This window comes from Erithacus rubecula (genome assembly GCF_903797595.1).
Source record: "Erithacus rubecula genome assembly, chromosome: 6".
NCBI lineage: Eukaryota > Metazoa > Chordata > Aves > Passeriformes > Muscicapidae > Erithacus > Erithacus rubecula.
In genome coordinates this window covers 18,143,378-18,165,351 of record NC_136688.1, presented here as the reverse complement: position 1 = coordinate 18,165,351, position 21,974 = coordinate 18,143,378, and the positions used below count along the sequence as shown (strand labels likewise).

The following is a 21,974-nucleotide window of genomic DNA, read 5'->3' as shown; positions in this document are numbered from 1 at the left end:
TGGCAAAGGTCAAAGTTTGGGGATTTCTTTTTTTTTTTTTTTCATCCCTCCTGCAGGGATTTCTTTGTATATTCTGAAGCCTAAAAATTGCTGTTTGTTTTGAAATGCATTTTTGGTTGGAGCAAAATACAGTTTATTGTAAGTAGGAAATTATTACTAGGGGAAAAAAAAAAAAAAAAAAAAAAAAAAAAAAAAGAAGCCATGTATTTTTGTAGCATTTAAATTTTAATTAAATGGGGCTTAGACTAAATTGTAAAACCTTCTTTTGTTGAGACAACCGACACTGACAAAATATTAATTAATGAATATTCAGAGAGCTCTCTGGATCAGTCCTCTCTTTTTGAAATATGTTCTGCCTCGGTTTTTCAAAAATCAGAGGAAGAAAATTAATAAACATTGCTTATGTGGAATATTTCCCAGTGTGAGGACCTGCCAAACAGAATCCAATGCATTGCATTAATGTCAATGAACACTTTTGAACCAGATGTGTCTATGGGTCTTTTTCATTGTTTTCTCTAAAACTGGAGCTGGGATAAAACCCAAAGATTAAGACTTGACATGAGGAGAATATCACTCTGTGCTACTATTAGGTCATTTCCCTTTTGCTGTGTAAATTAAATTGTGGTCTTGATTCAATCTGGGATCATTTTATTGTTGTTGGTTTTAATACAATACACAAAAAGTTCTTTTCTTTGCAAGTATCATTGCTATATAACTTAAATGAGTCATTGTAATTGTTCTCTCATTAGCATCCGAAGGGATTATTTTGGTTATTTTGTTTCTGGGATCTTTTCCTCCCCCTCTCCTCTTGTGCAGCCCAGCTAGGGTGTGCCTTGCAAGCAGTTAATTTGTGTATAATAATATTTAAGTGGCTTACTGTAGGGGTTTTTTTTGTGTGTGTATGTACACACACCACACTGGGGCAGCCCTTAAAACCCATTTTAGGAACCCTGAGGTCTTTGTCCCCTCCTGTTCCTGTCCTTGCACGGTCCTTTACCGAAATTCTGAGCCAGACCCAAAGGATTCAGAGCTCCAATAAGTTGAAGACAGTTAATTTTTTTTTTTTGCTCACATCCCTTTCCCTGAGGACTGTGGGACCTGCATGTGTCCTGGGCAGAAAGAGGGAAAAAACCTCAGAAAAATAGGGGAAAAAATAAAATAAAAAGACAAGGTGTAGAGGGGGATCAGGGGAGTATTTGTCTTGGCTCACTTGGCAATTAAAAATACATAAGTGAGAGAATTGCCATGAACTTGCCTGAAGGGCTATAATAAATAACATCCTGCATAACTGGTACATAAAGTGTGCTCTATGGCTTTCAGTGAAATGGCTGTGTTTGTTTTTAGGGTTGCTGGCTGGGTTGGTTTTTTTTTTTTTTTTTTCAGAACTATAACAGTTGGAATTCAAATAGGCTTATGTTTCTGCAATATGTGGCAAACATATTTTAAAAATCACTGTTTGATCAGCTGTAAATATTACCAGTTCAGAGGTTAAATGCTGCTGTTGAAGGCACTCAGGGAAATCCAGCAGAAGTGTAAATATGGCAGAAAAAGCTAAACAATATGGCAAAGGAATATTTGCTGACTTAAGAGTGCAGGATCAACACCAATATTTTTCCAGTGATGCTAAACCTCTTGTAACTGCTAAATTGGATTTGTAGTTGAATGAAGTATCAGCTGCTGTTGGACAAGCCCATAAAGGTCGGGCTGCTGGCCTTTTGTAGGCAGGGCTTAGAGGACGATTGATATGTTTTAGCACTTTTGGGATTATTGTGATTAGGAGGAAGCCATTCTGAATGATAGAGAAAAGGATGTAAAAAAAACACAGCCCACAGCTGGTAAGCAGCATGTGTTTGCTATAAGGAGAGGTCACGACTAGTTGATCCTGCTGGTTCAGGCACTGATTGACAGTTAAGAAAACTTGATATTATGAAGCAGATCCTTCTTTTTTTCTCCCTCTTATTATTATTATTATTATTTTAATCTCCTAAATAAATGATGGTTCTGTTGTGTTAAGTCAAAGTATTACAAAATCTGGAAGACTCTCACTTGTTGCAAGCTAAAGACACATCTGCAAGTTTGGAGTTGTTAAAATATCATGGAGGAATTAGTATTCAACCCATATCGGTGAGAGCAGTAAATAGGAGTCACAAAATAATTCTGGTGTTTCTGTGTTTGCCTTTTTCATATGTGTTAGTCTTAACAAAAACCCTCTTTGCCATCTAGTACAAAATTTATGCTAAGCATGAGGAAATTTCAAGTCTGCTGAACTTGTTGACTGTTACGCGCCTGGTGTATCCGAGATTTTTAGCCAGGAAAAATACGTGTAAAAGATATTTCACCAGCCAGAAAACAGCTTTATCATTTTATTTCTATTAACCACCTGCCTCAGAGGACATGTAGGTTATTTCCTCTTATCTCCTCTATCCACTTGGAAATGTAGAGTTGCTTTTTTCTCCATTTTTTTTTCTTTTCTTTTCTTTTTTTTTTCTTCCCCTGTGAGCAGCCATCCGAAAGCTCTCAAATGCACATTTAAATAGTTGTATCTCTGACTCTTTTTTAGCTGGGCTGTACCTCTTTCAAAATTCGAGTTTAGCATACCACACAGGAAAGAACACAAGCTTGCCAACTCCCGCTGAGCGTTTTTTCAAGCCTGTGAAAAGAATGAATTATTCAGCAGTAAGCATGCTTACAGCTGGCCATTTGGGAGCTTTGATGTGCGAATCAGGCGGTTGCATGAATGCCCTTATTGTCATGTTATGTGTACACAGTGTGTGAATTATTGAAAATAGTGAGGCCTGAGCCTCATCTGGTAGAGATTACAGTGCAGGCATGCTGGGTGAAGGTCTGTAATTGAAAATCCCCAGATGCTGTTTATTTGGCCTCTGTCACGTGGCCCTTCTGCAGAAAAGGCTGGCTGAACAAAATGCTGCCTGCCTGGGCAGGGGCACCAGCCCCCTCCCAGCCCAGCCCAGCCCACTTAAACACCTGCCTGGAATATTTCTAAAAGCTCAAATTAGATTTGCCTGTGAGGTTTAAATAGAGGATGCCTCGCTCAGAGGTTTGAGCTGCTTAGCCAGTTGTTGACTGGCAGAGCTCTTTTATCTACAAGAGGCTTTTTGTTAGCCAATTTAGCCATAAGGCGCCTTCGGCAAGCGGCGCTGCCGACTTGGAGCAGAGATCTCCCAGAACTGCATCTTCAGTGCTGGGGCTCAGCACTGTGACACAGCAGCTTCTCCCCCACAGGCTGCCAGCTCTGCTGCCCCTAGGACACCTTCTGCTGAGGAAGGGGCTCGGAGCAGCACGTGCCATGGCCAGGCTGGGGTGCGCGCCCAACTTGTACTCAGCAACCAGACAAAGAGCTGGGTGATGCTCAGAGGGACTGGGCCAGGAGAGCACTGACAGCTGCTGCCTCATGGAGCAGAGTGAGGAGCCCACCAGCTCTCCAAATCTGGCCCCCAGGCACGTGGGCAGAGCTGTGCCATCACCAGGCCAAGCAGAAGTGGATTTTCCCCCACCTGGCTGAACAGTCCTTTGCTGCGGCGTAGACGTGGCTGTGAGAATGGTTTGGGGGTGGAATCGTGCAGGTCTGTCCCCAGACTTCTCAGTCAGGATGGGAAATACCTGCTCCCAGCCACAGTCATGTGGAATTTGAAGGAATTCATGCTGCTTCATTATCTGAGAAAAGCAGGCTTTTCTACTCACTTGTTACTTGAATTACGTGGCTGAGTATGAAAACTCTTTAAAATTAGCTGTTCATTTTCAAGTTGCTAGCCAGCTTTATTTCCCACACTTTGCTATTTTTATCTCATTTGGATAGTGCCTATTACCGGGAGCTGGGAGGGCAGGGGTTTAATTTGTGCCATTAATGTTCTAAATAAAGCTGCCCACTGGCCTCATGGCTGCTCAGGGACATGGTTCAGCAGCTCCCTGCCCTGCTGCCTGGGTCTGAGCACAGATACCCATGGCCAGGACACAGGGAAAAGGACATGGTGTGAACCAAGAGCATGTCCACGGCTCATGCAGGTGCTGGTGGAGCTGCCTGTGGTGCCTGGCAGCTCCCTGCAGAGCTGGTGGTGCTATTCCTGGCCCTTGAAGGGGTTTCCAGTCATGGCTTCCTCAGCCAGGGGTGGATTTTCACCTCTGAGGGTCTTTCTGGTGCTGGGTGAGGGGACAAGCACATTTTTAAAAGACTGGATGTGGCACTTGGTGCCATGGTCTGGTTGAGGCATGGGTTGGACTCAATGATCTTGGAGGTCTCTTCCAACCCAGTTATTCTGTGATGAAGGACAGAGCCAGGAGCCTCAGGCAGACCTTTGTGGGGGCTGATTCAGGCTGTTCTGGGAAGCAGCACTGGTGGGGGAGGCTGCCTGCACAAGGAGCCCTCTGTCAGAGCAGCAACTGGAGCTGCCCCACTGTGCAGCTGCTCCTCCTTGTTTGGAACCAGGGGAGCAGAAGAGTCAGCTCTGTGCTGCCTGAGAGGGGCCAGCATCACACCTTCCCCTGCTCAGGGTGGTGGTGCTCAGGGATGGGGCAGTGGAGGCAGCCTGGTGCCAGGGGTTGGCTGGAGCAGCCCTTGGAGGGGCCACAGCAGAGCTTTGAGACCTTTCCTCAAAGCTTCCTTTTTTTTTTTGGCTGTCCCCAAGGCCTGATTTTTAGCATCTGCACTGTTTCCTAGCTGAACTCACTTTTTACTCCATGCTGTGATTAAAAAAGGTGTTGCTTTGCACCTCTTCCTCAGCATCAGTTCAGGGAAAATTATAGTTTCCAGTTGCACTGGTGGCACAGAAGGACATGACATATAAAGCCTGAATTAACTGGGAAAAAAGCAAGCTCCAGGAAGCAGCCTATGTACAATATTTGTTGTGGTACTCTCCTGATCTTTACAAGATCCTTGGGAAAGGTTCCTGTGCTGTGAAGGTGTTTAATCTCACCAGGCACCTCCCCATGCCTCTCTTTGGTACCTGAACCAAAGCATTCAAAGAAGGGGACTGTCACAGCAAATGACAGGAAGAAAGAGCTGAAAATTTACAGTTCATAAATCTGGCCTCTTCTGCCAGGCAATTTCCAGATGTATATGACAAGGAGACAGAGGGAGGGTGTGTATGGAAAGTATTTCCACAGCTGAGCTCTTCTACAGAAAACAAATCTATTCACCCTAATGTTTCTAATGGCCAGTTAAAGAAGTTCCCTTTGTTTCAGACTCTTCTCATTCCCAAGAACAGGAAAGAGTGGTTTTAGGATTATTAAGCTTTCCTTTCTTTAAAATCCTCTTTGGGCTTCAGCTGATCTGGAGATAAGATCATTTCTGTCCCTGTCTGTCAGAGTTGGTAAAGAAGAGCAGCAGTGTTTGGTAGATAACATTAAGACTGTAAACTTTTAATTGGGGACATCTATGTTGTTTATGTCAGGCAGTGCTTCTGTTTGTGTTTATGGCTTCTGGTAGCCCCAGAAAGAATTTATGTCTTTGCAGATCCCAGTTGTGGCCAGGGAGAAGGTATTTAGTGAGCTTTCAGTGTCTCCTGCTCTGGCTAAACCTGATGCATGTGTCTCTGCTGTGTTGAGTGCATGATGGTAAGGAAAACCTGTGTTAGGCTTTTACCTCAGCCACTTTCTGTGGTTCCTTGTGGAGTTCCTCCTCTCTGCTCATTAAGGCAAATTATCCCATCCTGTTGGCTCTTCTGGAGTTAGGCTCTGGGTACCTTCAGCTCAAAGGAAAGTGTCACTTGCCAGAACTGCAGTCTTGTTAGTCACAGCCCTGGCCAGATAGATAATGGCTACAGAAACCCTCCTTGAGTAAAGCCAAAGACTGGGGCTCAACCAGAGACAGCACTCAGATAAGACAGTCTAGACTTTCAGTGCTTGGTGTTTTTAATAAAGATGCTTCTCCTGTCAAGTGGCTGCCTGGGAACCTGAGCTTTCCTTCAAAAATAGCTTTGTAGCTCTCTTGTCTGGGAGGAGAGCTGGGAAACCTCAGCTGTGGCCAGAGGCTGCACAGAGCTGCCTAAATGGGCAAGGGGTGGCTGGAGTGGCCTGTGCTGTGCCCAGGTGTTTGAAACATCTGCAGCACAGACAGAGCTGGCATTGCATCCTTTACATCACCTTAGAGCATCGCTGACCTTGCACGGTCACCAGCTGCTCATCAGAACAACCTGACAATCTTTTTTGCAGCAAAAAAAACCCCAAACCATTCTGGGTATTAATGTGTGCACATATTTAAACACAGGCCAGGCAGGTACTTTCTGGAAGGGGGGGCATTCCCCAATTGGACCAAAATATGCATTTAGAAACAGGAAAATGTCCATAGCACCTGCCACACTGGTGACTGCAGGAACATGGTGATGCCTGCCTCTCCCCAGGCCACAGAGCCCTTGCAGGTCTGTGTTTGGGGATGAGAGAGCACAGGAACAGGGAGATACAGGGGTGAGCATTCCCTGGCTTCACCCCACGAACACAGAGCTGCAGAAGGCACCTTGTGAGCTCTGCAGAGCTCGTGTCCAGCCCTGCAAGGACTTTGCAGGGAATTAGGTAACTCCTGCTGCTCTGTTTGCCCACGGAAATCCCTCATTTGTGTGCAGAAATGTGTGCTGGTTTGTGGAACTGTTTGCTCACGCAAAATTTACCTCTGGAAGTTTGTCCTCAGGAGACCTGCTTGGTACAAACCAGTGGGAAATGTGGCACAGGGTCCAGACCAAAACAAAAACTCAGCTCTGCTCTGAGGCACGTTGGTGTTTCACATTCTGGTACCCATTTAGCAAACTTGAAAGAGACAGGAGCCATCAGGCACTTGATACAAAGGGTGTAAAATAAGGCTCACAGGGGGAGACAGGAGAAAAAAGTCTAGTTTGACTAAATGTGTTCAATCTTTCAGTCAACAAAATGCACTTCAAGCATATGCAGGCTACTTCAAAACTTCCCCGTCTCTCCCCCACAGCATTAAAGCTGTAAGGGTTTGAAGCCCTGGCTGATAAAATAATTTTCTGCATTCCCCAGCTATGTACTCATCCACTTCAAAATAGCTTGGTGGGTGACAAGTTATTTTCTGAGCCTCCCCATTTTCAGCTCGCTGCTAAATCAGTTTTCTCATTTTCTACACATGGGCTGCCTTTCCCCTGTGCTGAATGCAAATAGCTCTGTAACTTAGGGCTTGTTGAACAAGTATATTTAAGTTATTACAACTCATAGAGGAGAAACATAATATGCAGTGAAAATAAACAGGACACCACATAAAACTTGTGTTATCTTCCGTGTCAGCAATACTTAGGAAGGAAATTATTTGGATAGAAAATGTTAGTTTGCATTAGGTAGCATAATGTGTGACTGAAGAAGAGTCAAATAGCCATTTTGGATACTTGGGAGCATTTCACATTTCCAAGAGAAACAGAGCTCTGAATAACAAACCAGCGTGTTGATCCCACAGGAGCACCAGCAGTGCAGGGCAGCCACCCCTGTGAGTGGAGTTAAGGGTGTGATTGAGAACCTGCTGCACTGGGACACTGATTCCCATCTCTGGAGGAAGCTTTTTGGCAGGAGGGACAGATTTTGCTGTCCTGCTTGAAGAATTAGAGCTTGGAGAATAGTTGGCACATCTGGGTGATTGGTGCTTAGGTAGCACAAGAGCACAAGAGGACCCACAGGGGTCCAGGGGGGCAAACAACACCTGGAGCAGCTGGAACACAAAGCAGAGGAGCCCAGAGCTTGTGTGAACCCCAGCATGGGAGGTTCTGCAGTGGGAGATGATGCTGCTGGCCAAGGAGGTGCCTCTCAGGCTGTAAATCACTGCAGGACCCTGGTGGGCAAAGCCAGTGCTCTGCACAGCTCCAGTGCACTGTGCCTGCCCAGGAGATGGGACAGAAACACTGCTGGGCACTGAGAGATGCTGGCAAACTGTCTGCAAAGAGAGCTGGAGCTCCTGTGTTCCAGTGGGGTGTTTGGATGGTGCTCCTGGGTGTGATGCTGCTTGTCCCTCACCATGAATTTTTCTTTGTTTCAGGTAGGAATGAATTGATAGCCAGATACATCAAACTTAGGACAGGGAAGACACGGACCAGGAAGCAGGTAAAACAACCCAGTGGGGAAGTATGCATGTCAATGAATGACAAAACTTGGCATTTGTGGCTGCAGTGGCTGTCTGTGCTTCAGCTCTGATGGGATCATGTACTGACTTCACTATTCAGATTAAATACATGCTGTTTAGAGAATATTTAAACCCTGGGGTTTAGGTTATAGTGGTGTGAAGATTCATTTTTATTAATTGTCTGTAAGTGAAATTGTTATCCCCCCATATTTCATAAAAATTAAGCAAAACCATAAAGCATCGTGCCTTATTTCTCTATATAGCATTTTAATACAATTATTATTTTGAGATGGAAAAGAATGGAACTTCTTAAAAGTTAAGAGAATTTGGCTGTATAATAGAATTATAATTCTTGGATATGAGAGGTAAATATATAAAAATGAGCTGCTTATAATAATGCTCTCAGCTGATGGCCAGTAGTTGCTACAGAATATAAAAATAATTCTAAAATTTCCCTAAAAGCCTTCAAGCTGCTGGTCTTTGACCATGGTATGATTTCATTCAGAATAAACCTTAAAACGACCTGAAGGGTTTTTTTAGCTGATTACCACATAACCATTAATTTATCTCATATTACTAAATCCTTTAATTCATAATATTCACAGCAATCAGCAGCCTTGCATAAAACACAGTTTGTGTGTAGTTTATGCACTGTTTAAAAACACTCCACAATAAAAAAGCTCCTTGATTTTTGGGTGCTGTTTTGCCCTGGGTGGTTTCCCTTGTCAGTCAGGAAAGAAGCATGTGTGTGAGGGATGGAAAAAGGCATCAGGAAGGGGGAGAACTGCCACATATGGAAAAGGAACAAAGCAAAGTCTGGCAAAAAAATCACAAAATAAAGGCAGAGTCCCCAGCTGTGCCCTGCCTTGCCCATGCAAGCTCCAGGAGCTGGAAGTTAGGCTGGCATTGCAAAGTTGCTTCAGGAGCCAAAATGCAGAGCTTGGGGTAAGATCCTGGGCCAGCAGGAGGCTGTGATGTGTGGTGATGCCTGTCTCTGTGCTGTTCACCCCTATGTAATGATGCATAAATCACTTTATTTATTTACAAGTGCCTGAATGAGTTGTTTGGTTTGTCGCTGCTCTGGAGTTTTCACTGAGCCGTTAAACATTATGGTTGTTCTCCTTGTGTGACCTTTAACACCACTAATATTCCACTGAAAGCACAACAAGTGAACGTGTGTGGAGACCCAGCTGAGGTGTTTGACTGCAAAATTGCTCAGTAAGCAGCAGCATAACTCTGAATTCCTGTGGGCTGATCCCTTGAAGGTGGCCTTTAGGGGCTGTGCCCATTGATGCATCACTGCTTGCTTCCCTACTAAAATACAGATTTTTTGGTACTATTGTCACAGATTAGTCTTACAGAGGAGGAAATCACTGCTCCTCCTTTTCTTCTGCTTTGTTCTTTCTTTTGTAACTAATATAGGAAAAAATGTGCACCACCTGATATGGTGTGTCCTGGGTCAAACGAGCAGCAGAGATTTCCCTTTAGTTGTTTTTGCCATCACTGCAGGTTTTAAACCTTCTCACAGAAGGCTGAAGGATGCTGGGTGCTACCAAGTGGTGCTGGGCAGCATCATTAAACCCTCATCAGGATTTCAGTCTGTCCCTGGCTGAAGAGGAATGGGAATTTGAGCCCAGACCCTTCACTGCACAGGCAGCAACTTCTGACCAATAACTGGTGTTTGCACAAATTTCTGAGCAAAACAGCCATGGGCCAGATCTGGGCATCTCTGAAACTGATGCCAAGTTTTGCACCCCAGTTATACTAATGTTTTGTGGGCAAACTTGATGCTGAGATTACCAAGGAAACCAGCAAGGGATCGGGGATCTGTGTTGTGCCACTATTTTATCATTTGTGCCAGAATTTAAAGCTGAAATTCAGTGGACTCCAAATGCAGCCTGAATCTCCTCATTGGAGCTGCAGAGCACAATAAATAATGCATAAAATTTCTGGGTGCCAAGTTATGTCTTAAGCCTAGTGGCAAATAGTCAGAGTGGGCATCTGCATCCCCAGCAGATGGGTAGAAATCCTTTGGGCTCCCCACATGAGAGCTCAGGGCACAGATGGGATGGGTACCAAAGCACGTGGGCTGTGTCCAGCTGTGAACTGTATTTTCTATCTTGTAGCTGAATGCACAACCTGGTGGGTTACACTTTATTTTTTTCCTTTCTCTCTATTTTTTGGGTTTTTTTTAATTTCCTTAATCAAGTCACTGCAGTGACGACCTGCATTATTAAGCCTTGGTGCTAAGAGCTTGGTATCTGCCTGGGAATGTGGTATCTTTAACAGCAGAGCTAACTGAAGATGCAAATAACTTCCTCCCCTCGGAAAACTTTCTTTTCTTTTTTTTTTTTTTTTTTTTTCAAATTTTTTATTTTTTTCTTTTTTCAAAAGAAAAAAAAATTTAGACATTTAAAATTTGATTTGCTTTTTGTTTTTCTTTTGTTTGTTGTTTTTTTTTTTTTTTCCTTTTCCCCCCCCTCCCATAAACCTGAACAATGTAGGTGTCTAGTCACATACAGGTCTTAGCAAGAAAGAAAGTTCGGGAAATTCAAGCCGCCATTAAGGTACGTTTGGCTTGCCCAGTTGTAGGGGGCTTTTCATCTCCATGGTTACAGGCTTTTCCTTTGTTTCCTCCCTTCCCCTACCCTGCAGGTGTCTAGTCACATTCAGGTTCTTGCCAGAAGGAAATCTCGTGATTTTCATTCCAAGCTGAAGGTATGCGCTTTTCTGCTTTTGGGCTTGTGGTTGCTGTGCCTGTCTCTCCTCCTCCTCCTCCTCCTCCCTGTGGTGATGGGTGAGCTGGGGCTGCTCTGCTCTAACCTCCCTTTCCTGCATGTGGGAGCTCTCTTTGTGTTTAATCCCCCCCCAACATTAAAAACGTGGTTTTAACACTGTCCAAATGCCAAGTGAACTCCTCTCTGTAACAGCTCAGCACCTAAACCTGTTTTTTTAACCCTTTTTTATTTTACTTTATTAACAGTTGGGTCCTAGCAGTGTATTTAAGCGCTTTTACACAGTTGTGTAGATGCATTTTATATTTTTTTTATTATTATTTTAAATTATTTTTTCCATAGGGACCATTGTTTTCCATTCTCAAATGTTTTTTTTTTTTTTTTTGTCCATGCTTCTGAACTGCTATCAAGAATACTTAAACCTTTATTCCAAGTGCCAGAGCAGCTTTTCCAGATTGCTCTGTGGTGTTTCTAGACTACAATCTAGCATCACCTCGATTTGTGCACTATTTACAAGATTCCCTGAAATTCAATTTTTTTTAAAGTAAATTATTGACATTTAATCTTTGGAGAGCCTCAGTCAGAGTCCTGTTCAGGGAATATTAAGTATGTTTACTTAATCTGACATGATGAATCGTACATGTCCCAGTTTTCTCTGCCTTCCATAAAATATATTCTAAGGCTGAAAGGAACCTCTTGGAAATGCTAATAGGGGTTTCTTGGATTGCTTGTTTTTTTCAACTTTTCCAGCAGAGATCTTGAGATTTTTGGAGTTTTTTTTCCACACCATTTAAAAGTGGAAGAGGGAGTTTTGCAGTTTCCGCTGTCGATTTGTTTTTTTTATAAATAAAAAGCGAAGCAACTTGTAAATCTTTTACTTCCCTCCTTTTAATTATTATTTTTTTTATTTTTTTAAGTGAGTGGATTTCATTTTTTTTTTTTCCTTCACCCAGATAGGAGAACAAATCACTTTTTTGTTCTGGCTGGAAAACAACACGTTCCGGGCAGCGCTTTCGTGGTCCTGCGAGCCGCGGATGCTCACCCCCTGATCCATCCTGGATCTGCGAGTGCAGGAATAACAGCCTGGCTTTGTCACAGGCCTCCCTGACACAAGCTCTGGGTTTTTCATGGGCAGCATGCTGGCAAGCTTGTCTGGCTGTTGGTGGCTGGCTTTTTAGCTGCACTGGCTGAGCAGTTGGGGTTCGTAAAGAACGGCTAAGACGACTTAAACGTTCTGCTTTTTAACCCAGGGTGCAAAATAATACAGAGATATGTGGCATTTTAAGCTCAAATTGTCAAGCCTTGATGCCTAAAATTAAGTATGTGAGTAGGTGGCCTTGCTTTCAAAGGTGCTCAGCACCAGCAGCTCCTGGAGTTTTAGAGGACTGGTGAGAGCTCAGGGCTGCAAAAATCAGGAAGCCAAAAAATCAGGTACCAAATACAGGCCTAGGAGCCAAACACAGTTATTGGATGTGCTGTTCTAAAACCTTTCCCTTGAGTGACCAAAATACCTTAAAACATGAAGACACAAAGCATTATAAAACAGTTCTGGGTGTACTGCACCTGCTGTACTTTTATTGAAGCTTTCCAAAGAACAAAGAGGCAGCCAAACCCTAAGAACATCTCATTAGCCTAGGTATCATTTGCAGTAAATACAGAAGAAATTTTTGTTTCAAGGAGTCACCTGAAGAGGGGAAGATCTGTTTGGACAACACAATTTTTTGCAAGGGCTTCTCTCATAGCTGGTTGCCCTTTGCCAGCTGCCCAGGGGCTGCAGTGCTCAGTGGAAAGCAGAGCAGCTGCCGTGTCACTGCTGGAAGTGATGGACTCAGGAAGATTCCCCAGCTCCAGACCCTGATTCTCTGCAGTGTCAGGGAGCCAGGAGCTGTGGTGTGACACCTGCCCCCTGCCCTGGTCCCTCCTGGAGAAGGGACAGCCTCCCAAGGGCTTTTCCCTTCCCACATCTGGAGGTTTGAGGTGGAGCTGTGATGTGAGAAGGATGTGCCACGAGGGAGCTGCCTCATGAAGAAGAGAGCTCTTGTTCTTCTTGCCTGCTGCAATTGCTCCCTGGAGGTGCTGCAAGCTGCTGGTTTGGAATCTGAGATGGAACTTTGCTTCTCCAGACATTCTGTCAGTGCTACTGCCCATTTTTCGTATTATTCCTGTGTTGAGCCATCCCACTGTCTCCCAGAACCACCCAGAGCCATGGGCTAGTGAGGATTGAAAGGCACCTCTGGAGATGCCCCCTGCCAAAGCAGTTTGCAGAGGACTTCAAAAGCTGAGAAGGACATTCCTGGTGCAAAAGGAAGATGAGATGGATACCTCCCAGCACCTCTGAGTGCTCATTGTTTCCAATTTTGGCAGCAGCCTGAGCAGCCCCATCAGTGTCCTTGGGAAGATGACAGGCTATTGCTGTCCTGGAGTGGGTCTGCATTCCCTGGTCAAGAAGATAAAATGCAATTTTTTTCAGCTGTGATTTTTTACATGGGCACTAACAGGACAAGGAGGAATGGCTTCAAACTGAAAGAGAATAGCTTTAGATTAGATATTGGGAGGAAAAAAAATTACTGTGAGAGTGATGAGGCTCTGGAAGAGGTTGCCCAGAGAAGCTGTGAGTGCTTCAGCCTGGCAGTGTTCAAGGCCAGGTTGGATGGTGTTTGGAGCAACCTGGGAAGTGGGAAGTGACTTTTTGAAAAAGTCCCACCAGCACTGGGCTTGGAAATTGATGATTCTTAAAGTCCTTTCCAACCCAAACCATTCTATTATTCTGTGCTTCCCACCCAGGCCAACTCACCCTTTCAACAATGAGCTGCCACTTGTAAAACCTGTGCTTGGTGGCATCCAAGGAAGCAGTTCCTACTTTTCAAAAAGTCCCATATGCATCTAGTGTCAATTTTCTTTTGAGATGTGTCTGATCCCATCTGTCCCATTGGCCCCAGTTCCTGGCCTCCAAGTGTTTATTCAAATAACCCTTTTCCCCCCAAGTAGCTGCTGAGTTTTATTTTGTACCAAGAGATCTTATTGTCCTGCCTTGGTCTGAAACCTGCTCATGGAGACGAGAGCAAATCTTCTTGTGTTTATCTTCTGCAAAAATCCACAAGGATGGAAGGATCTCAGAGCTCTCTGCACACATGGCATTGGAAGCTTTCCTAAGAGGCAGAAATCTCACCTGCATGCCATAAAATCTGGAAAATCCCTTCAATGAGAAGTGCCTGGAGTCACTGTGGATGGATGGATGGATCCTTGGCCTGCAAGGAACTGAAGTTTCACCCTAAATGCTATTGCTGCATTTCCAAACCTCCAGTGAAGAATGTCCCCTCAGCCCTTCCAGGAATGTCACTCCTTTTAATTCTCTTTGCAGCAGGAAAACACACCTATTTTAGAGATTTTAATAGGTTATTAAAATCTTCCTGAAGTTAGAGGAATTCAATGGCATGAATATGGGAAGAGAGGCTGAGATGAAGCTGTCCCTGGAGACAATCTGAAAGGCAGCTCCTCTGCATGGCACTTCCACTCACTCTTTGGAGCAGGCAAAGCAGGATTTTTACACTCCAGTGCTGTGTTTCTGTGCCAAATACACCAGTCCATAGTGCCAGGTCACAGCACTGCCCACCTCTGCACTGACAGGGAGCCAAAGCCACCTCTGTCCATTCAGGACAAAAGATGGATTGAAGTTGTACATAAACACAGAGTAAAGGTGTTCACAGCAGGGTTTACATCTGCCTTGGGCTTTCATATCAGATTTTTTTTCATAGTGCGAGATTAATTAGTGACAAAATACCCCACATTAAAATGCCTCCAGTTCACATCTATTACATGTTTTTAAATCCATTATTCTACATTCCGCATTTAGGGATAAAAAGAAAATATTGTTGTCAATTATAAAATGCTAAAGATAGCTCTATACTTTTTTAAATGAACAATGATAAAAGCCTTGAAAAATTCCCTTTGATGTGAATGGAGTCTTCAGCATTTTGAAATACAATAAGATGGATTAATTGCTACTCATTAGGCAGCAAGTTGGGACAGCTTTGAATGCGCATTCTCTTCTTGGCATTAGCTATTGCCTGGCTGAAATAGCCAGCTTTTGTATTTACTCCTGTCTTCTCTAATAATAAGCAAATTGGAGATCAGGGCTAGAAACACTGAAGTGCTCTCTATCTTTTGTCCAGAACAATTGTATATTGTCATGATTTGTTTATCTTTTTTGAGCTACAGCTAATTATTGTAAAGGTTATTTGAATCAATACGAGATCTGAGCAGAAATAACATCTGCAAAATTGCTTATTAGGAAGCTGTTTTATGCTAGTGTTACTGTAACATCCATTTTGTGAGCAAATTGTTGTTTCTTATGTCTTTTTTTTTTTTTCCTTACATGAAAAGTTTTGCATTTTAAATATTGGTACAGATTTTAGGGCTTCTTGAATTAATACTGTTCTGTCATGCTTACTTTTCCTCATACTGTCTTAGATTATTTTTGTTCTCCCAAAGTCATAGATAACATGGTATTCAAAGCCCCATTTATCATTCTAGGATAACAGTTTTTAATTTTTGCTTAAGAACTTGTTTGAACTGATTGATTGAATTATTCTTCTGTTTATGTTGGATAAAAAGAAAGTCAAGCACAAATCCTTTTGTGCTTGTCATGTAGAAGTCTTGTTTCATGCAGGGCTTTTATAGATATTAAGGTTTATAATTGGATGATACTGGGGAATTATTATTATCTAATTTAACTATGTATTTTGCATTCCAAAATGAATTGTGAAAAGCAAACCCCAAGGGCCTGATTCATTAAAAGTTGTAGTCTCCTTGCATTAGGTGCTTAGAGCTCACATCTTCCAAAAACAAAGTGTGTGCAGCTGCAGCCAGAAGCAGTCAGCTAAAACTGAGACACATCTTGACCTGCACTGCAGGGATGGTATTTTAGGGGTTTAGTGAAACTAGACCAGTTTCCCACTGCCTGTACTCTAAATCCACCCTGGTAACTCTTTACTGGTTGTGTGCCCCAGTGTTGGGGAGGGCCTGAGTGTCACTCCAGTGTCCCCCCTGGGCAATGTCCCCTCTGAGCTCAGCAGTCAGGCAGGGTCAAACCAGGTCAGGGCCAGGTGGGACTGCCCTAGGAATACCTGAAGCTCCAGCAGGATTGAATGCTTCAGTAGGAGATGCTGCCCCCCAAGCCTCTGCTGAACTTCAAGAAGGTTGAGCCAAACTTTTGTTTTACTACATGAGTGTAAACCACATTGAGCTGAAGGAAATTATTCCAGCTTTACAAAGTCAGAGCAAAACCAAACCCTTTCTGTCTTGGACAAGGTAGGAAACCAAAATCTTAACTATTTGCAGTCATTAAAAAATCCCACAATGTTCCTGTTTTAGAGCAGGGGTGTTAACCCATTTGTCCTGGCCAAATTCCAACCTGGGTAATTACTGTAATCTGCCTGTGTAAATTACCCCTGCCGTTTTAATTGGATATATTACTTCTCTTGCTGCCTGAGCTGTGATGTAATACCATTGTGTGTTATTAATCAGTTACCAGGTTTCATCCCAGAAGTGGCTGCCTTGCAGTCATAGGTGGGGAGCCTCATTCCCTCCTGGCTACCAGTGCTCTCTATTACAGCACCAAAAAAAACCCCCAACATACACTTGTTTTTAAGTGGCAGACAAGCTGATACTGCAATCTAAATAAACAGCTTTAAAATGTGGGCATCCCAATTATTATTTATTCTGTCCTTGGTTTTACAAGCACAGGCAGCTTGCAGCTCTCCAAAAGTACCTGGAGCTGAAGGTGCTCTATTGCCAATACAACTCAGGACCTCATAAATATCTGTATTTGAGTTTGATTTCTGTCATGTTTGGATGTAAAGTTGCTTAGGGAAAAGCTGATCTTCCCACTGTGAAAGATTCCTAAGCCTACAAAAGGTGAAACTTCCCATTGGAGAGTATTGGGCTGATGTCCCAGATCAGGTTTGTCACCAGCAGGAGACTCTTTGGGGGTTCTTGCAGCACCTCAAAACTGGCCCTATTGCAAGGATTGCCTTTCTGAGCTGTCATGCTAAAGGTTTTTTCTTTCTCTCCATCCTCCTGGAAACGTAATCAGAGGAAGAGGATGAGTTGAATGGCCCCACAAAACAGATTATTCTAGGGTGAAAAGCAGCAATTGGCAAGGAGGAAGGCACATACCATTTTGTGTCACAAAAGAAAGGATGTTTTCTCCCTCCTAAAATGCCTGTCACTGCCCCTAAAATTCAGGATCATCAGATTCACTGTAATGGTGACTAAGAGCTCCCAGCAAGATTTTGAAGGAAGTGTAAATCCTTAGAAGTTTTTCTTAATTCATCTCAGGGTGGAATTTGCCTGCTGAGTGTCCAAGCTCCTATTCTAGTCCTTGAATGCCAGTAACATTACAGAAAGTAATGCACTTTAGCTTGTTCCAGTGCCTCACAAGGCAGAAATAAATACAGCTTCTTCCTAATGGAGCTGCACTAACACTACCAGGGAATTAGCCAGAGGACTAGTGCACAGGGAATGATGCTGAGCTGGGGCTGTCCCAGAGCCCTGCAGGGTGCCCAGGGAATGATGCTGAGCACAGGGAATGATGCTGAGCACAGGGCTGTCCTTCAGGCAGGATCACACCCTGCAGGGTGCCCAGCGAATGATGCTGAGCACAGGGAATGATGCTGAGCACAGGGAATGGTGCTGAGCACAGGGAATGATGCTGAGCACAGGGAATGATGCTGAGCAGCTCTTGCCCTGCTCCACCTGCTGCTCTTCAGGCTGTGTCCCACAGGGGCTCCATGCACAGCTCAGGGAAACACAGTCAGCAACAATCCCTCTCCTTCAATATCCACAGCTTTCACTCAGGGAGCTGGGGGTTGTTTCTCCCCAGAGTTTTGTTGTTTGGGTGTTTTTTTTCTCCTTCCCCCCCCCCCCCCCCCCTTTTAATGAATCAGACTCTGGGTGAAAATAATGCATTTGTTTAAAGCTGATATTTAATGTTGAGCAAACTGCTCTTCTTTTGTCTCTTACTATTTTGTTCATATTTTGCTAAGAGTCTGCCATTCTACACAAGCATTTTAATAAACTGTTTGTTGTTGTATCCAGGTAACAAGCATGGTAAGTATTTTGACTAAACCAAGTATTATGTACCTTAGCTGTGCTTGGCAGAATTTTTTGGCTAGCTTTTCCTGTACTTTCAGCCTGTGCTGTTTCTAAAGGAGCTATTCAAAGGAGGAAACTGCTCACCTATAGTACTACTACATACAAGCTTTAGAGGGAGCATATGTGCAAAGTCACATATCATAAATAAGAGCATGCACCTCTTGCCAGCATGCTTGCTACTTTGCTTGTAAAATAAAACCAGAGAAAAGACCTCCCAAAACATCCTTGCCTAATACTGCTTGTGTTCCTTCACTCTGAGTGACACTCCTAAATATTGGCACTTATTAATCCAGTACTTCTGGATGAGGAGCCCTGCTTTAGCAGTGTGTAACAATCTGTTGTTTACTCATTTTCCCTGACCTAAGACATCCCCCTGGTTAACCCTGTGTGTCCTGTGGCCATGCCTGGCTGGCAGTGGCTGGGACTCCAAGTGCTGCTCTAATACACATAATTGATAACACCCCCCCCTTTCCCTAAACTCCTTCAAATAAAGCAGGAATTTTATGGCTGGTGGCTTTCTTTGAGAACACTGTAAACCAGTGAAGTGTGCCACAACTGAAAATTTAAAATGCCATTTCCATGTTTGTGACCTAACTTTCTAAATGCTTGTGGTAAAGCTGAATCCAAAATGCCCCCAAGCCCATAAGCATGAGGAAAACTCTGCCCCCGTTTGCAGTTCTGTGTTCTCATTTTACAATACAAAAGGCAAACTTCTCTTAGGTGGAAATGACAGAGCTCAAATCTCAGTGCTCTCTGTCCTGCAGGCAGAGCTGAGCGTCGGGAGCACGCCCTGTTTAGCCCAGCCTGATTTGTAAAAAATCAGAATTAGCCCAGATAAACAAGTGGGCAGTAGTTTGCTGTGCCAGAGCTTCCTGGCAGAGCAGGCTGTGAGAATTCAGGTCTACCATGCACATCTGAGAGGAGGTTTTGCCTTGAGGTAGTTTCAGTGTTAGCCTCTGTGCTGTATTTTTTTTTTTTTCCTGCATGGTTTGCTATTTTTGCTATTTTCTGTGTGGCTTTTTAAGTTTTTAGTTACGTGCTTGTAGCTGCAGTTATTTGACATCAGTTTGTTGTGCCAAATGTTTTAAGACTCCATGTAATTGTCATATTAAAGGATCAGACAGCAAAGGACAAAGCACTCCAGCACATGGCAGCAATGTCATCAGCTCAGATAGTCTCAGCTACTGCTATTCACAACAAGCTGGGCCTGCCAGGAATTCCCCGTCCTACATTTCCTGGGGCACCTGGGGTAAGTCCTGAGTCCTAAAAAATTCCCTGTATTCCCCTAACAGTGCTCACTGAAAACTGAGATGCAATGAATGCATTAATGCTTTGACTTGGGTTTGCAAAAGGAATAAATGCTTGTTCAAAAAGACCCAACAAAAGAGAACAACTGTGTGTTGTTTTTTTTTTCCCTCTTGCAGTTTTGGCCGGGCATGATTCAAACGGGGCAGCCTGGATCCTCACAAGAGTAAGTCTGAAAATTCAGATTTGTTTCCCTGTGTTTGTGCACTCTGTGAGACCAGGGAAGCAAGATTTTTTCCAAAGAGGAGGTAAAGATAGTTTTGGGGAAAGAAAAAGCCTTTGTAGGGATGTGAACTCACACTCAAAGCTCAAAACTGAGGCTGAGTACTGAATGCTTTGTGCCAGCAGAGTGTGATTCTCATCCCCTCTATCCCCCCTGTGCTGTCTGTCTGTTAAATATGCTCTGCTAGGAAGAGATATGTTTGTGGGCAGAGGTCACCAGCCCCTGTTTCCCTGTAGAGATGGAATTTTCTGTGTGTGATTTTTGTGTTCCTCTCCATTGCAGTGTCAAGCCATTCGTTCAGCAGGCCTATCCTATCCAGCCATCAGTCACAGCTCCCATTTCAGGTAATTCTCCCATTTATCCTCTGCCTTGAAAACACTTGGATTTTGTACTGAATGTGATGACCTGGGCAGAACTCGTGTTCCCTCCAACCAAAGGAAGCACTAACCCCAGTGTCCTGTTATTATCTGATTATATCTTAGGGAAAATCACTGCATTTGGGTTTTTTCTTAGGGGGGAAGCACTAATGCACATGCAAGAAGTGGTAATTTCCAGTCAACACTCCATATTGTAGGAATTACTGTAAAAAATGAGGAATAAATAGGATGAATGTTTCTTTTAGAATAGCTATGTAACAAGAATACACCTTAATTTACTTTAAACTGAGCCTAAAACCCCTTCCAAAATCATGTATGTTTAGCCTTAAGTATAAAACTTCTCTGTGTGTCAGGTTGTTTGTAACTCATCCCCTCCTGGAGGTCCTGCTTGGCCTGGTACCCCTTTGATAAGTACCTGCTTTTATTCTGAATTCCATTGCTCAAATTGATGGAACCCTTCCCATGGCTACTTCCCTGCTCCTTTGCCCAGGTTCCTTCCTTGCCTGATTTCAGGAAAGGTCATTATTTCTTTGCAGATGATTTCTCATGCTACATCTCCCTTGCCAAATGACCCCAAATGCTTCTGGCTGTTTCTGCTGCAGGTTTTTGACTCTTACCCAATTCTTTATGATTTTCTAATTTGCTGCTGTTTAATGCTTTGAATTAAAGCTGTTTTTCAGCATTCATTAGAATGTCTTTTTCTTGACATCCCTAATTTACAACATTATTTTCTAGGACAGGTATTTTGTGTTGTTTTCTTTAATCCTTCTGTGTTTTCTCTCAGAATAGGAATATTAGTACTTCTGAAAAAGACAAAACTCATGCATGAGTTTTTGCTTAATTAGAATTCCCAGCCAGTGACATTTATAATTCCCTGTTTTGTACCAGCCCCACACCCTCAATGTCTATATTTGAGGGTTGGGGTCAGGTACCACATTCCCATTATGGGTCATGGGCACACACTGCCCCTGACCTCCCCCTGCTTCTCAGCCTGGTTCAGGATAATCTTTGGTGCCTCTGCCCTGCCTTTCTTGTGCCTGTCTCTCTCTCTCTCTCAAGAGGAGTTTTGCCTTTGAGCTGCTGCCTTTTCCTTTTCCTTTACAGTTTTCTTTCCTTCTTGTCCAATTTTCTGCAGTGAGGACCAAGAGATAGCATTTATTCCTTCTCTTGAGGTGAATTAGAGAGGGTAGTTAACATCCCTTTTCTATCTAGATCATGTCATTCTCTCCTTATTATCAATTTAAAACCTTTTTTTTTTTTCTTTTTAGGGTGTGATTCACCTCTCTGCAGTAATTATTTATTATTAGCTGTAGCATAATGATGCCTAAAAGCTCCAAAAGAAGTCAAGACCCAATGTGCAAATACATAGTAAGAGACAGTCCCTGCCTTGGAGAGCTTGTACTCTAAATAGGAGAGGGGGATTGAGAGTGGCAGAGGAAATAGGCAGAAAGAGGGGTGATTTACTTGTAACATGTGGCACATTAAGAGCCAGAAAGGGAGGCCAGTTCTCCTGACTCCCAAGGCAGCAATGTCTCCTGTGAGGTTTGATACCAGTTTCCAAGAGAGGGTGCAGCTGTAGGTCTGGGTGAAGTCTCTATAAATCTCTCTAATCTAGTATATCATTTCAACAAAAATCCTGCAGTGAGTTACAGCCCCAAGGAAACAAAGCAGTAGATCTTTCCTTCCTGCCATTATTAGATTGCTGGGCTGGCACCTCTTTTTCTACATAGTGACCTGAATTTTTCCAATTTTAACTCACCCCGAGTTAATTACTCACTAGAATTAATATAAATATCCAAGGGTTACGTGCATAATTCCCAATTATGAGTTGACTGGAGCAAATATAAGCAGCTTTTCCATGCAGATGTTCCTGTGTTTCAGGCTTTGAGCCCACATCAGCTCCAGCTCCCTCCGTCCCTGCGTGGCAGGGCCGATCCATTGGTACGACCAAGCTCAGGCTGGTGGAGTTCTCAGCTTTCCTTGAGCAGCAGAGGGATCCTGAATCTGTGAGTATTTATTGCCCTGGTGTCTGCTGAGCCTCAGCCCTGCTGCTTTGCTCCTCATCTTCAGCTTTTCTGCTTCTCTCCCCACCCTTTGGGCACACC

General features: G+C 43.5%; 1 protein-coding gene across 6 annotated transcripts in view; it reads left to right on the top strand.

Moving 5' to 3' along the window:
* TEAD1 (TEA domain transcription factor 1) overlaps positions 1 to 21,974 on the top strand; it is a 138,693-nt gene that overhangs the window by 91,046 nt on the left and 25,673 nt on the right. For 2 of the 6 annotated variants that reach the window (XM_079310174.1, XM_079310173.1), the window contains exons 4-10: positions 7,991 to 8,055; positions 10,579 to 10,641; positions 10,730 to 10,792; positions 19,079 to 19,213; positions 19,389 to 19,435; positions 19,775 to 19,836; positions 21,751 to 21,875. In XM_079310174.1, coding sequence (XP_079166300.1) covers positions 7,991 to 8,055; positions 10,579 to 10,641; positions 10,730 to 10,792; positions 19,079 to 19,213; positions 19,389 to 19,435; positions 19,775 to 19,836; positions 21,751 to 21,875 — 560 coding nt within the window. Of the gene's footprint in view, positions 1 to 7,990; positions 8,056 to 10,578; positions 10,642 to 10,729; positions 10,793 to 17,907; positions 17,920 to 19,078; positions 19,214 to 19,388; positions 19,436 to 19,774; positions 19,837 to 21,750; positions 21,876 to 21,974 lie in introns of all 6 variants that reach the window. The other 4 variants (XM_079310175.1, XM_079310177.1, XM_079310176.1 and 1 more) reach the window with 4 other exon arrangements.